Source organism: Euleptes europaea, chromosome 9, assembly GCF_029931775.1.
Source record: "Euleptes europaea isolate rEulEur1 chromosome 9, rEulEur1.hap1, whole genome shotgun sequence".
Lineage (NCBI taxonomy): Eukaryota > Metazoa > Chordata > Lepidosauria > Squamata > Sphaerodactylidae > Euleptes > Euleptes europaea.
Genome location: NC_079320.1, coordinates 84,027,968 through 84,042,541, shown reverse-complemented (window position 1 = coordinate 84,042,541; position 14,574 = coordinate 84,027,968). Strand labels below are relative to the sequence as shown.

Here is a 14,574-nt window from a genome sequence, read left to right as displayed (position 1 = left end):
CCTCACAACTGCAATGTGCAGCCTGCTTGATCCCAAGCAGCGCTATTGATTTGAATGGGACTCTCCTAAAACAATCATGTGGCAAAGGGCAGCTGAGGACTGCTTTAAATTTTGCCTTTGGAGATCAGAGCAATGAAGGGTGGAACACGAGAAACACAGCAACAGAAGGAGCCACACAGGAAGGGTTAAAACGAAAGAGGAAGGCACTTCACATAACACACCCAGGATGTTTTACCTTTAATGGCCCTTTCCACTTTGACTTCCAGACAAACAGAAACAAAGCAAAGAGAGGAGAATGAAGATGCATGAGGAGAAAAGATTTTGGGGAGGCATCCAAAACACTTCCAGTTGCACAGAACAAAGAAATTATGGATTGGAGTCTACAATTCTGGGTTCTCCCCCCCCCCCCAGCAATGTATTCCAGCCTTGGAGTCCCAGAGTTGTGGGACCTGCACAGATTAACCACCAGGCAGGCCTGGCATTGTTCATGGAAGGGAGTGAAATCCCTCCCCCACTGATGTAAGAGGCAAGAAGGCAAGTCCATCTCCCTTGGTGCAGCTCCCCAAAACACAAAGCTATTAGTCCGCACGGGAACCCCAACATCAGGAGACCAGCCTTCTCCAAGTCAGAAGTGACTATGAGGGGGAAGAGAATGTAGGATGAATTCACAACCACCAGTGCCTTCTGCTGCCGGATTGAGGAATCCTATTCAATATACATGTTGGCCAAACATAGTAAAGGTATCTACTTCTTACCAAAAGAATCTGCCAACCTACAGGCTACCTGCTGAGGGACGAAGCTGTGTACTGTAGGAACCATCTTAACTCAGATTATAAATTCTGGCAGTAGACCTGGGTGCGGAAACCCAAGTCTCCAGTTCAGCAGGTTCTCAGCAGTAGAGTGAGGACCTGATTCTTAGCAGAGGGGGCATGACTATCATTTGCCCTGCAGCCAGCCCAACCCAGTTTCTCCCTGTGAAGAAGCCAAACATAAGTGCAGCATCTCAGCCGGAATGTGAGGGCAGGTTGCAAAGGGACTGGTTAAGCACTCCCTCCCTCGACTGGCTCTCCACCAAACATTACCCTCTTCCCTCTGCCACAGTGCCACAGTGCAGCAGACTGTAGGGCTTGCTACCAAACATGCAGTTCCATCCTAAAGCTCCAAGTGCTATGAAGTTCAGAAGCAAAAAAAACGTTATGGTAGCTTCAAAAGAGAAAATATGTTCAAGAACACCTTCATCTGAGGGAGCGAAGCCTACAAAACACTCAAGAAGATGATAGTTTCCAGGTGGGTAGCCATGTTAGTCTGTAGTAGCAGAGCAAAATTTGAGCCTCTTGGCACCTTGAAGGCCAACAAGTTTCCGGTGTACTCGCTTTTTGTGAGACAAAGCTCACTTCATCAGATACCTCCCTGGACTTGAATTCTGTTCTACATGAAGGAAACTACAAGCAAGCAGGGAGGTTGCCAAGGATTTAGCAAAAGTAATAGGAAGATCATGACCTGGTTCTGAACTAGTTTTTTTGGGGGGGGATCAAGGTGGCAAGGGTCGTGGGAGATCGAGACATTAGGAGGTTTTAGCACGTCTACCAGTTGCTCAAGACCTACAAAACCCAAGGCATTATTGAGGAACCAGTTTTCTCTTTAATTGGTAGGGGAGTATTATACAGGTTCAATATCCCTTATCTGGACTGCTTGGGACCAGAAATGGTCCATATTTCAGATCTTTCCATATAATGGAATATTTTGGAATTTTTGAGGATGGGTCCAAAATTTTTAAATGTTTTATATACATTTTATACACATAGCCTAAATGTAATTTAAAAAAAACCCCTATTTTTAATAATTTTGTGTACCCGTCAGAAAGCAAAGGTGTAACTATCTCACCAGAATACCTGTATCAGCTGTTAAACAAGAGCAGCAACAAACAACAAACAAACTAACAATGGCAGGCTTTCAGTCTCCAACTACGATACAGCGTACACTGTATTTTATTTTTTTAGGAGAGAGAAAACATTGAAAGCAGGCAGCACGGATCTGCCTGCTTGCTGGCTCGAAGGGTCTGGTTTTTGGATCAGTCCAGATATGGGATGTCTGTATAACTGATACTGTACCTGTACATTCATTTGCACACTCACAGTAACAAGGAAGAAGCTGTAAGCAAATGAGGCCAAAAACATTCTTGTATTCTGCTGTTTGCATTTTTTACTTCACGCATCTGACAACGGGAGATCTAGTTCACGAAAATTCATGCTACAATTAATCCTTAGGGACTCTTTGTTGTTTCAAATGCTCAAAGACACATATGCAAAATACAGAAATGCCCTTGGATAAAAATCAATGCATACAATTAATAAAGGAAGAGGGGAAGGTCTTGCTGAAAAAAATTATAAGCCTTTATCCTTTAAATTTTGCTTTGTTTTCCTCCAGTATTTTGCAGTACATCCAAAGTCCTCAGCCTTCAGTCATTACTACAAATTATGCACAAAAACAAAAGCTCTGAATTACTGAAACATGTGTGAGTTTCACATTCACAGAAAGCCTGGGATCCAAACAGCATGTGGGCCATTTTTTTCAAATTGTCGTTCAATAAACAGCAGACGGTGTGCTATCTCCGTCTGCCTATGCCACAAGCTCTTTTTGAAAGCCACCTCAGTTGCAAAACGTATTGCTCCGTGGCACAGAGTGGGATACTGTTCAAAAGACTCAAACCTAAACCTAGGGAGTGCAGAATTAGTTGTGTGGCTCTTTGGATTCCGGCCATGATGCGTGAGCCTCCCCAGAGAATTATTTAGATAGATGCTACAACCGGCCCTTTTACCTCCTGCCATAGTCAGGGCGCTGTCAAGCGCAGGGCGCACTTGCTTCCCCAGCTTCTCCTGCACTCTGTGGCCAAGCAACGGCCCCACATCTGCCCAAAAAGAAGACAGAAGGGAAAAAACAATTAGGTCCAAGCATCAGCCTAACACACTCACCCATCCTTAAACATCAGGCTTTTTATCCCTTGTATTTCCCCTTTTTCAAGAACAAAAATGAAAAGTTTGGTGAATATAGTAATCTGGTTACAAAGTACTTGGAGACCTTTCAGATGTGTGAATAAAGCATGACACAAAAATCCCCACCCCTGCACTGCTCTTTGGGCCAAAGTCAAGCATGCTTGCTGAAATTTTTCCCTCTTCCTCTTCTAGAAAGGAGTTTTTGCTCACATCAGTATCAGCAGTAAATAAATAAATAAATAAATTTTATTTGGGGCTAGTATGCCAGGTAAAACAGAAACTGACCATACAGATGTTTACAACCAAGGCCAACAAAATTAGGAATCACCCAATTTTACACTTCCACAGATTAAGGAAGTACATTAAGGCGACATAGCTTCATTGATACGGCACAATATTATGCAACCTTTTGGTCCATTCACCCTCATCACCAGAGCCCATTTCCCTAACCAAAGGGTCAATAATATTGAAGCGGGCTGACTTGTAGAGGGGACATCTAAAAAATACACGCTCAATGGTTTCCAGCTCCCCTGTGTTACACAGGCAAAGTCTCTCCACCCTGGGGATCTTCTTAAATCTCCCTTCTAATATGGCAGATGGTTGGGCTGCACATCTGCCAGTGTATAGGCCCTCCTATGTGTGTTCCTTTCTAGGGAGTATAAATATGCAGCTGGTGCTAGAATATACCTGGAATGTTGAGGTGCTATAAATGCAGGGGATCTCAAGAGATCCGTTTGAAGCTCAGTATCTTTGACTCTTTCAGTATCAGCAGTATTAGGAATCACATTACATACCCTTCTGACCCTGTAAGATCCATGAAGCAGGGTTTTGTCTGTAAGGTTGCCAGATACCAGATAATGGTGGGCAATTGCTGGCCAATTAAGGGGGCTGCCCGCCACCCCTCAGCTGGCCGGCGGGGGGAAGCAGGCCAGCTGAAGGCGGGGCATTAACGTCACTTCTAGGGTAAACCCTGAAGACCAAAGGGCTGTTGAGAGGGCATAATATCCGGACAGTGCTAAGCCCCCTCACTTCTCACTACAGGAAAAAATGGTATTTGGGGAAATCTAAAGCAGGGGTGGGCACAACCACTGCCAATGCAGGAGGTGGAGCCAACCACAAAATGGCTACCAAAGGAGGCGGAGCCACACAGAGGAAGCCAGGGAAGAAGAGGGATTATTTTAAAATATACTGGGAAAGAGGAGAGAATAAAACTGTGGTCGCAGCTGCCACTAAAATAATCGTATATTCTGAAAGTCGCATGTGGGCTCATCTGCAGAAACCTAAATCTGTGAATTTGGCCAACATTGACTAAAAACAGATAGTTCGGCAAACTTGGGGGGCTCCTCAGGTTTGCAGAAAAATCTGAAAAGGTTCTAAAATTGAGGGGCTTAAACCTGCCCCCCCCCACAAAAATATAAGCTGACATGCTCCTACCTCCTCTTCCTCCTCTGTCGGACGGCGACAGCAAGAAGCCAAGGCTGGCCCTGAGGAGGGGTGTGGGGCCCGCCAGGGGGAACAAGTGTCTACAGGCCTGAAGGAGTTCACCATAATTGTCAACAGAGGGGGAGCCTCGGTGGCCTGGCTGCAGAGGCTGCAAGCCGCGCAGGGCCCACCTGTGTCCGTGGGGGGATGGGAGGAAACAAGCCTTGGTGGGCCCAGCACCTGGAAGCCATGTGGAGCTTGTCATCAGTGGGGGGGGGGGGAACGCCTTGGAAAGCCTGGAGGCAGAGGCCAGGATCCAAACTGGGTCCACCAGGGTCAATCATTGGGGGGGGGGGGAGAGAAGGCTTGGCAGCCCTAGTGCTCAGAAATCATGTGGGGCTTGCTGTTGACAGTGGGGGGCACTGGTGGGGCACCAAGACAGAAGCCTTGGTGGGCCCAGCAGCAAAGATTAGGAGCCACACAGGGCTCGCTAGGATCAGTTAGGAAGGACAAGCCTCAGCAGACCTGGCATCTGGGAGCTGTGTGGTGCTCATCATCATCAGCTGGTTCCAGCTTGCCATCAGTGGTGAACCCAACGGCAAAGGTGGGGGACTATGGCAGGCCTTGCAGAAGTGATATAAAATACCCCTGTGAGTATTGTGGGCCCCCACTTTGGCTACTTTAATCTACATAGTAGATTACATAAAATACATAATCTACATAAAATAGCCAGTCAGAAGCCTGGCTGGGTAAGAGCCACACACCTGCCTCATCCCACTTTCTAAAAACACTTGGTGGGCATCAAGAAAGGTGTTGGCAAGCACCATGGCACCCATAGGCACAACGCTGGGGATCCCTGATCTACATAAACATGAGCCAAGGATAATCCCTTTCTCTGAATGCTGACACTGCTAATACTCCATACATATCTACCTACCTGATATTGGGGTGATGAATTTCTGGTGGGAGGGGGAATGATTTGCAGGCAGGCAAATCTCCCATTTTAGTAATTAAAGCGCAGTTAGTTGGTATGTTTTCCTAACACAGTTTTGAACCCTTCCCCCCAGCCTTATCACCTGTAACATCTCTTGAGGGAAGAATATAGGTATGCTAAATAGATCAAAGGATGCTTGGTATGATCATAAGCAAACCTCTGTTCCCTGGACAGCTGAAAGCGTGCTGTATTAATTAACATCTACACATTCCAATCACAAGTTTGCTTTGGAATTTAGAACCCCTGGCTCATTTTGTATCACATAAACCTGTGATTTAACATTTCAATAATGTTATGGCTATTTGTTCTTAAAGGTTTTTGAGGGGAGTGGGGAGAGAGGAGGAGAAAGCGAGTAAGAGAGAAAGTGCACACCCATGAGAGAGAGAGAGAAAACACATTTCAAGTAACAGACACTTCAGAGCAATTACTCCCAACTGCAAAGAGGGAGCAGATGCTCAGAAGACCATATTTTGCTTAAGGCACATCAATAAAGACAATATTTTATTTTACTTACTGTTAAGATCAGAAAGTGCTCTCTTCTTGGCAGTATTATACTGGCTTACCAAATATTCAATTTGCTAAAAAAAATTAAAGAATACATTTTTAAAGATTAAAAAAACTCATTACATACAGACACATACCAATACATTAAGCAGCAAGATTCACACCACAATGGTCTTAGACTGCAGCAGCTCTGCGTAGGATGGCATGAATGAATTATACATTCTACTCCTTACAAAGAACACTTAGTAGAAAAGGCTAAGAAATCTCTTTGTGGAGTCCAACAAGCACAAATACCAGTTTCTCAAGAAGCTCTCAAACAATCTGAGAAGGGATGACAATTCTTTAAGGGGTTTCTCATCTGGCCCCTTTATAGCATATTGTTGGGACACGAGTATTGGGAATAGGTGAGAGAATTCAGGGCCTATGCCAACAGTGTGTTAAGGAGCCGGCATGGTGTAGTGGTTAGGAAAGGTGGACTCTAATCTGGAGAACCAGGTTGGTTTCCCCACTCCCACACATGAAGCCAGCTGGGTGTCCTTGGGCTAGTCACATTCTCTCAGAACTCTCTCAGCCTCACCTACCTCACAAGGTGTCTGTTGTGTGGAGAGGAAGGGAAAGAGATTGTAAGCCAGTTTGATTCTCCTTAAAGGGTAGAGAAAGTTGGCATATAAAAACCAACGCTTTTTCTTCTTCTAATGTCTGCCAATGCCTGTTGATATTCCCTTGCTGGGAGCTAGCTATGATAACTGTCTTAGTGAAGAACACAACAGAGTTTGGAGGCAGTGATACCCTCCACCTAGGGCAGGGGTCGGCAAACTCATTAGTCAAAAGAGCCAAATATCAACAGTACAACGACTGAGATTTCTTTTGAGAGCCAAATTTCTTAAACTTAAACTATATAGGTAGGTACACTGTTTATTAACTTAATAAACTTTAATTAAAGTTTTAAGTCTTAATTAAACTATAGGTACACTGAATAAAACTTGATATCATACTTAATAGTGATCTTATTTATTGATAAAAATTAAATTGTAAGTCCCTGCCATTTCTCCCTCCCCGTCTGGAGGCCTCGTCTGGAGGCCTGGTCTACCGCCATAAAAGCCTATTGGTAGACCTGGCCTCCGGCTGAGTCCCATTGGGAGGCCAGGTCTACCCATTGGCTTTCTTGGCAGTAGACCTGGCCTCCGGAGGCCCATAGAAGCCAATTGGTAGACCTGGCCTCTGAAGGGGGACTTTTTCCCCTCCTCGGAGTCCAGGTCTACCGCCAAGAAAGCCAGTGGGTAGACATAGCCTCCCAATGGGACTCAGCCGGAGGCCAGGTCTACCAAAGGAAGCCCGCCCCGTCGAACAGCTGATAGGGGGGGCAGGAACCGCCCAGCCGCCCACCCAGCAATCGCGCGGCTAGAGGGGAGGTTTTAGCCTCCCAACCATTGAGGGAAAGGGGGACCTGGCCATTCTCCACGGCGGGGGGGGGGGAGAGACAGCACGCCCGCTCGCCTGCTCTCTTGCGCTCTCTCTCTCTCTCTCTCTCTCTCTCTCTCTCTCTCAGGTGCGCCGGCTCCGCAGCCCGACTGCCGGCGTGAGCGGGCGCGAGAGCAGGGGCTCCGAACCAAGTTCAGAGAGCCGCACTCAACGGGCCAAAGAGCCGCATGCGGCTCAGGAGCCACAGTTTGCAGACCCCTGACCTAGGGGAAAGAGAATGAGAGGATCTATGAGAACACACAGAGGTCTGGAACAGTCACAAGAAGAGCTACTCACTGTGCCCTGAAGGAGTGCCTCTTTGCTGCCCCCTGTGGTCTAGTCGTACATTTGGCAGAAGAGCAAATATGAAAGGATCCTGAAGGGCAGCAGGAGGAGGAGGAGGAGAAGAGCTGGTTTTTATATGCCAACTTTATCTATCTTTTAAGGAGAACCAAACCAGCTTACAATCTCTTTCCCTTCCTCTCCCCACAACAGACACCTTGTGAGGTGGGTGAGGCTGAGACAGCTTTAAGAGAACCGTGACTAGCCCAAGGTCACCCAGCTGGCTTCATGTGTAGGAGTGGGGAAACCAACCCAGTCCTCCAGATTAGAGTCTGCTGCTCATGTGGAGGAGTGGGGAATCAAACCTGGTTCTCCAGATTAGAGTCCACCGCTCTTAACCACTACACCATCCTGGTGTGGGTGTCATTAGGGGCACCACTGTCACCTTTTAGAAGGGGAGAGGAGAGAAAGGAAAAGGAGAAAGTGACTGGCAAAATAAGAGAAGAGACTGAAAAGAACAGACCTAGACAGAGAGTATAGGTATATATAAAGATTGAAAATGAGAAGCAAATAAACAGAGCTGCACTTACCAGTAACTGTTGTTCATCTAGTGGTCTTCTGTGCAGGCACACATGGGAGTGCGCATGCGCACAGGTCAGCCATGGAGATTTTTATACGTTTCTAGAATTGTTGGCTCTGCCAAGAGCTCTCCCCCTCCACTCGGGTAGCAACAGACTTCCTGCCCAAACCATCACGTGACCGAGGGGGGGGCGCTCTTTCCCTCAGTTCTCCCACCTGCCATCGCAGACCACCTCTGCAGGTTAAAAAAGCAGTCCACTGCGGGGAAGAAGGGAGGGATGTGTGCCTGCACAGAAGACCACTAGATGAACAACAGTTACAGGTAAGCGCAACTCTGCTTTTCATCTGCATGGCTTCTGTGCAGTCCCACATGGGAGAATAGCAAGCTCTCTTACCAAGGAGGCAGGAGCATGACTGCTACTTGAACAGTGATTGTAGAACTGCTCTCCCCACAGCTGCTTCTCGTGCTGAATTGACATCCACTGAATAATGCTTGATAAATGTGGAGGGCGTCGACCAAGTAGCTGCCCTACAATTGTCTTGGATGTTGACTCTGGAAGAAAAAGCTGCCGATGTGGCTTGCGTCCTCATTGAACGGGCCTTCACCTGTACCTACCTTAGCTTTGTCATATGCTAGACGTATCGCAGAGGTTATCCATTGAGACAAAGTCTGTGAAGAGACACCATTGCCTTTGTTGCGACCTCTAAAATAAAGAGATTGTCCTGCTTCCAAAACTCTGCAATCCTGTGTAAATAAAACAGTAACACCCTCCTCACATCCAAGGAGTGTTCCGCCTGAGACTGGGGATTAGAGAAAAAAAACAGGTAGAATGATATCCTGAGACATATGAAACTTTGTAACCACCTTAGGCAAGTGGGTTAAACTGGGCCTAAGGACCACCTTGTCTGTGTAAAAGTTTGTGAATAGGGTATCACGACGTAGGGCCGTGAGGTCATTCACTCGTCTAGCTGATGTAATGGCCACCAAAAATGCAGTTTAATATGATAGTACTGACAAGTCCCAGGTGGCCATAGGTTCAAATGATGACCTTATCAAAAAAGATAAAACCAGAGAGACTCCATTGTGGAGTGGGAGGGGAAACCGAAGGAAACAGGTTGTCCAATCCCTTAAAAAATTTCTTCGAGTGAGGCTTAGCAAATACAGAGTCAGAGTCAATGCCAGCATGGAAGAAATTGCTGCCAAATGAACTTTAATTGATGTGTTGACCAGGTCAGCATCCTTTAACTTTAACAGGTAGTCATTTCCTCCCACAGGTTTTACACTTCTTAAAAAGTGCCGTCTTTGCTGAATTTTCCATTACCTCAGGTAACGCACAAACCGACAACACTTCTCTCCGTGGTGGCAGGAGAAGAACTGAGGGGAAAAGTGCCTCCACCCCTCGGTAACATGATGGTTTGGGTGGGAAGGCTGTTGCTACCCGAGGGGAGGGGAAGCACTCTTGACAGAGCTGACAATTCTCGAAGCTTATAAAAATCTCTGTGGTTGGCCTGTGCGCATGCGCAGCCCCATGTGGGACTGCACAGAAGCCACGCAGATGAACCCATGTTGCAGAGCTGGGTTAAAGAAAGGACTCCGCATCTGGAAGGCTGAAGGCCACCAGCACAGACCCTCATACTGGGGCACCAAACTAGAGCCATGCAGGATCAGAACAACATCCTGTTTCACACAGCAGACAACCGGTTGCTGTGGAGGCCCAAACAAACGGCATAGAGCAGGGGTGTCAAACATGCAGCCCGTGGGCCATATCCAGCCACTTGAGAGCTCTTATCTGGCCTGTGAGCCAGCCGAGGCAGCCATCCCTCCCCAGTCCCGATGTGGGCTGGTGAGGCATGGCCCAGCCTGACCAAGTGATATTTATGTCATATCCAGCCCTTGTAACAAATAACTTTGACACCCCTGGCATAGAGGCCAAGGCTTTCTCCTGATGTTGCCTTCTAGCACTCGGATTCAGAGATATAATGTGTGTGAACGTGGCGGTTCCCTTTAGTCACCTTCGCCCGTTGTTTTTAAGCAATCTATAAAGATCACCAATCAGGAGGCTTCATTGAAACCACCAATCCAGGGCTCGTGATCCACCAGCAAACCAGAATCCACAGTTTGAAGTAGCTTTGCCAATCATGGTTCGGCACCCCGCCTAAATTGGCAAGGTCAGAGAGAGCTGCCCTTCCTCCAGCGACTGCTACATCATGGAAATGGGAGTGAACTTACAGAGTCTCAAAAGGGCAGATCAGAAGAGCAGATCAACAGCTTTGAATGATGATGGTTTGCCTTTGGTACATTCAGAAGACACTGGGACTGAACCATTTCGCACAAGCCACAGTTTGGGGAGACACTGGGACTGAACCATTTTGACAACTATCTGTCATGGAATTTCTGTCATAGAACCATTTTGCGCATCACTTCTGTCTACTCTGCAATTTTTTTTAAAAGCATACACTTACTCCTGGAGTATCATTCAGGAAAATCATCAGGTCTTTGAAATTACTGTTCACCAGGTTCTTGGCTCCCCTGACTTGAGTTGTGAGGTGCTGGTTAGCAGCATAAGAAAGAAGTACTCCAATACTGTTGGGGAGAGGAGGAAGATTTTACCTTACTTGTGCAAGTATGCCTGGATCAGGTTTCAAACTGGAATAAAATTAGCAATATCTACACAAACGACAGTCTCCAATGTTGAACTTGAAAGATACAATCCATTTTTAACCATTAGGTGGTGCCGTAGAACTAGTTGGAAGGTGTTTAAGATCTATGCCAATTATTTACACTCTTGAGAGATGCTAGAGTGGTTTTAACTTAACATTTTCAAACATACTTAACCTAAACTTCAAGGAATGCATGGACGAACAATTCCTTTGATTTTCAATTACCATTTTAAAGAGGGGAAAGATATGTTTTTAAAAGGTCATGTCTTTTCTCCTTTAAAAGGCTAACACCAGAACAAAGGAGCCAGTTACAAAAAGCAAAACCAAGTAGAAGTTGAAGGGTTAAGCATTCTCTTTTTCCTGCATAACTCCCAGGCAAATTGAGGCTGCAGAAGCCTCAATTTTCATGTTATGGCTGCAAGGAGATGTGTAACCTTCTGCTAAACAGTTTGAGCGCTCAGAGAACAAATAAGACTACGGAGAAGACGAGATTGCTCTTATCAGATGAACCTATGAAGTCGCCTTCTAGTCAGGCCAATAATTGATCTAGTTCAATATTGTTTGCTCTGTGTAGCAGCTCCCTGGGCTCCACGCAACCTGACACTCCTCTGTGAATCTGGGCTGGACTATTCACAAGTTTGGTTCAATTTCCACACAGTCAGATTTATTCAACGTCAATAGTTTTTTCCTCCCAAGATGCAACAGGTTAAAATTGGGACAGGCATTGAACCATTCAGACAGCCTCACATCTACATATAACAAACAGCTGTAATGTACCCCACAACAAAATGAATGGGCTATGTGAAATTCTTAATAAGTGGGCGCATGGTTTTATGGGGTCTCTAAACCTCTTGAGCCTGTGGGCATCTCTGGAATTGAATGGCTGAAGCAGGAGGTGGAGCCAACCGCTAAATTGCTGCCATAAGAGGTAAAGCCACTCACTCAGAGGAAGCCCAAGTGCAGGAAAAAAGAGGGGCAATTTTAAAAACTACACTGGGAAAAAATGAGAGAAAATAAAACTAACACTATAGAGGTAGGTGCTGCTGAAACAATGTTATTTTAATCTGTACAGTTGATCAGATCTCCGGTGACCAATGAGAAGACCTGCTGGGCAAGATCCCCACACACTTTCTAAAAAAAATACTTAGTAGGTGACAGGAGAGGTATTGGTGGATGTCATGGCATCTATGGGCCCTGAGGTGGAAACCCCTGTTTTATGAGAACAAATGGGGTTTTAAAAGATGGACTGGCAATACCCTGCTGCTTAGCAATGTACCGTATTTTTCGCTCCATAGGACGCACCTGACCATAAGACGAACCTAGTTTATAGAGGAGGAAAACAAGAAAAAATCGTCCTCCTCTAAAAACTTGTCTTATGGAGCGAATGCCGGCTGGGTGCGTGCGTGTTGGGACAGCGCAAGCTGGTGTTCCCTGCCCCGACGGCCAGCTGGGAGGCAGGTGGGGCCGCACAGAGCCGGCTGTGCGCATGAGCGTCGGGACGGCGCGAGCCGGTGCACGCACCCTGCCGGCTCTGTGCAGCACCGCCGGCCTCCCAGCTGGCCGTCGGGGCGGGGAACGTCGGCTCGCGGCGTCCGGACGCGCACTCACCCAGCTGGCTCTGTGTGCCCCACCCGCCTCCCAGCTGGCCGCCAGGGCGGGGAATGCCGGCTCGCGCTGTTCGGACGCGCACGCGCTCAGCCGGCTCTGTGCACCCCGCCCGCTTCCCAGCTGGCCGTCGGGGCGGGGAACGCCGGCTGGCGCCATCCGGACGCGTACGCGCCCAGCCGGCTCTGTGTGCCCCGCCCGCTTCCCAGCTGGCCGTCGGGGCGGGGAACACCGGCTCGCGCTGTCCGGACGCAAACGCGCCCAGCCGGCGTTCCCCGCCCCGACAAACAGCTAGGAGGCGGGCAGGGCGCACAGAGCCAGCTGGGCGCGTGCGCGTCTGGACGGCGCGAGCCGGCATTCGCTCCATAAGACGCACAGACATTTCCCCTCACTTCTGAGGAGGAAAAAAGTGCGTCTTATGGAGCGAAAAATACGGTATTTGCTGATCAGGACCCGCCCCCCAGGAAACCTGTGCCCTAGGGGTAATGAATACCTCCTTGCTACAAGACTGGCTCTTGGCCTGCCAGTGGCAACAGCCTTCCAACGTGCCCTTCCAGCAAATCTTCTCTGGAAAGTCAGGGGACCAAATTACAGTCCCCCACTTCCACAAGGGCACAAACAATTTCAAATGTAGCTTTGTCAAGCCTGCTGCCCATTAAAAAAAAGAAAAACTCTGTTCTTGCCTGCTTCTGAAAAGAGAAATTTCACAATGGACTGCCAGAGGAAAACTGAAAAATGTATTTCCAATTCACATAGATGGAATTACAGTAGCAACTTTTGTTCTTTGGAGGATACTGTTCTGAAGGCTGTCAACTCACAGCAGAAAAAGCCAGAAACTCAATGTACCAGGAAAAGTACTTTGAAAAAAACTTCAAAATGAGAAAATAGCAAGCTGAAGCTCTGTCAAATAGAAAGAAGGTTTCTTTCAAAAGCTGGCACGCAAAATAGTCACCCTAGTGAATCCATTTGTGAAGACTGTTAAAGCCAAGCCCTCCCTCGTAAGATTTGAAAGACAGAAGACAAAACTTCCAACTCTTTATTAAAGAAAGGGAATGCAACCAGATACTTTGGTTACCCAGAAATTAAGACAGTGTACTATTACAACGCACAAGTCACTTTTTTGGTTGCTTTTCTGTGTGTGTGTGTGTGGGGGGGGTGTTCAGCCTCAGTATTTTCTTATAAATACATAAATGTGCTGCAACTGGTGCCACAGGAAGTGTATGGTCATAAAAGAAATCTATGCTTCAAACCCTGTTTCTCCAACTGCCCTCACCGAATGAGAATGAAAGATTTAGCTGACAGGTTTGCTTAGTGTTCCTGAAGAAACCAACAGCCCCCCCACTCCAACAGGAGAACATATTCCACAGAAATATACAATTACCTTGGGAGTAATATTACTTAAATGCCAAAGGAGATGTTTACAGAGTGGCTGGATTAAATCAGCATTTAGGTAGCCTAGTATTCTTTGCCAGAAAAACAGACCAGGGACCCACAACCAAATTTCTACCTGCTCTTATTCTGTCTATGTATTCAACCCAGGACCTAGTGTCAGCCATCTTCTGCTGAATGTAAAGCACGACACATTCTTTAACCAATCTGTATTTACATGTCTGTGGAATGTAAAGAAGGTAGATATAATAGAATATTGAGCAGCTATGAAGAAAGCAGGATTTCTGACCACTAGCTTGTAAAGAAGCCCAAAAAAGACAATATTTTGTCCACTCCACTAGAGATGTGAAGGCCTGGTCGGGTTGGGGGTGGGGGACAAAAATATTTAGAAAAACACCTTTCCCCATTTTTTTGCCCTGCCAAGGCATTGTTATCAGTTTTTCCAGTGAGAAAGTTAGACATCTGGGGGGATACTGGGAACAAAACTCTGACAAAATACTATCTTGTTTGAAATTTTTCCTTAAAAAGATGTTATTCATTCAAAATATGTAACATATGAAGATTTTAATGTAGGACAATCTTCATCGCAGTCCCCAACTTTTTTGAGTCTGGGGGTACCTTTGGAATACTGGAACAGTGTGGGGGAGGGCACAGCCACAAAATGGCTGCCACAAAACAGGGGCT

The 14,574-nt window shown here is 46.8% G+C and overlaps 1 protein-coding gene across 1 annotated transcript in view; it reads right to left on the bottom strand.

The window, feature by feature from the left end:
• The window catches only part of PROM1 (prominin 1), a 120,007-nt gene that overhangs the window by 56,107 nt on the left and 49,326 nt on the right, over positions 1-14,574 (bottom strand). The window contains exons 5-7 of the mRNA XM_056855288.1: positions 10,699-10,819; positions 5,924-5,987; positions 2,819-2,908 (exon numbers count right to left, since the gene is read on the bottom strand). Of these exons, the coding sequence (XP_056711266.1) occupies positions 2,819-2,908; positions 5,924-5,987; positions 10,699-10,819 (275 nt within the window). The remainder of the gene's footprint in view (positions 1-2,818; positions 2,909-5,923; positions 5,988-10,698; positions 10,820-14,574) is intronic.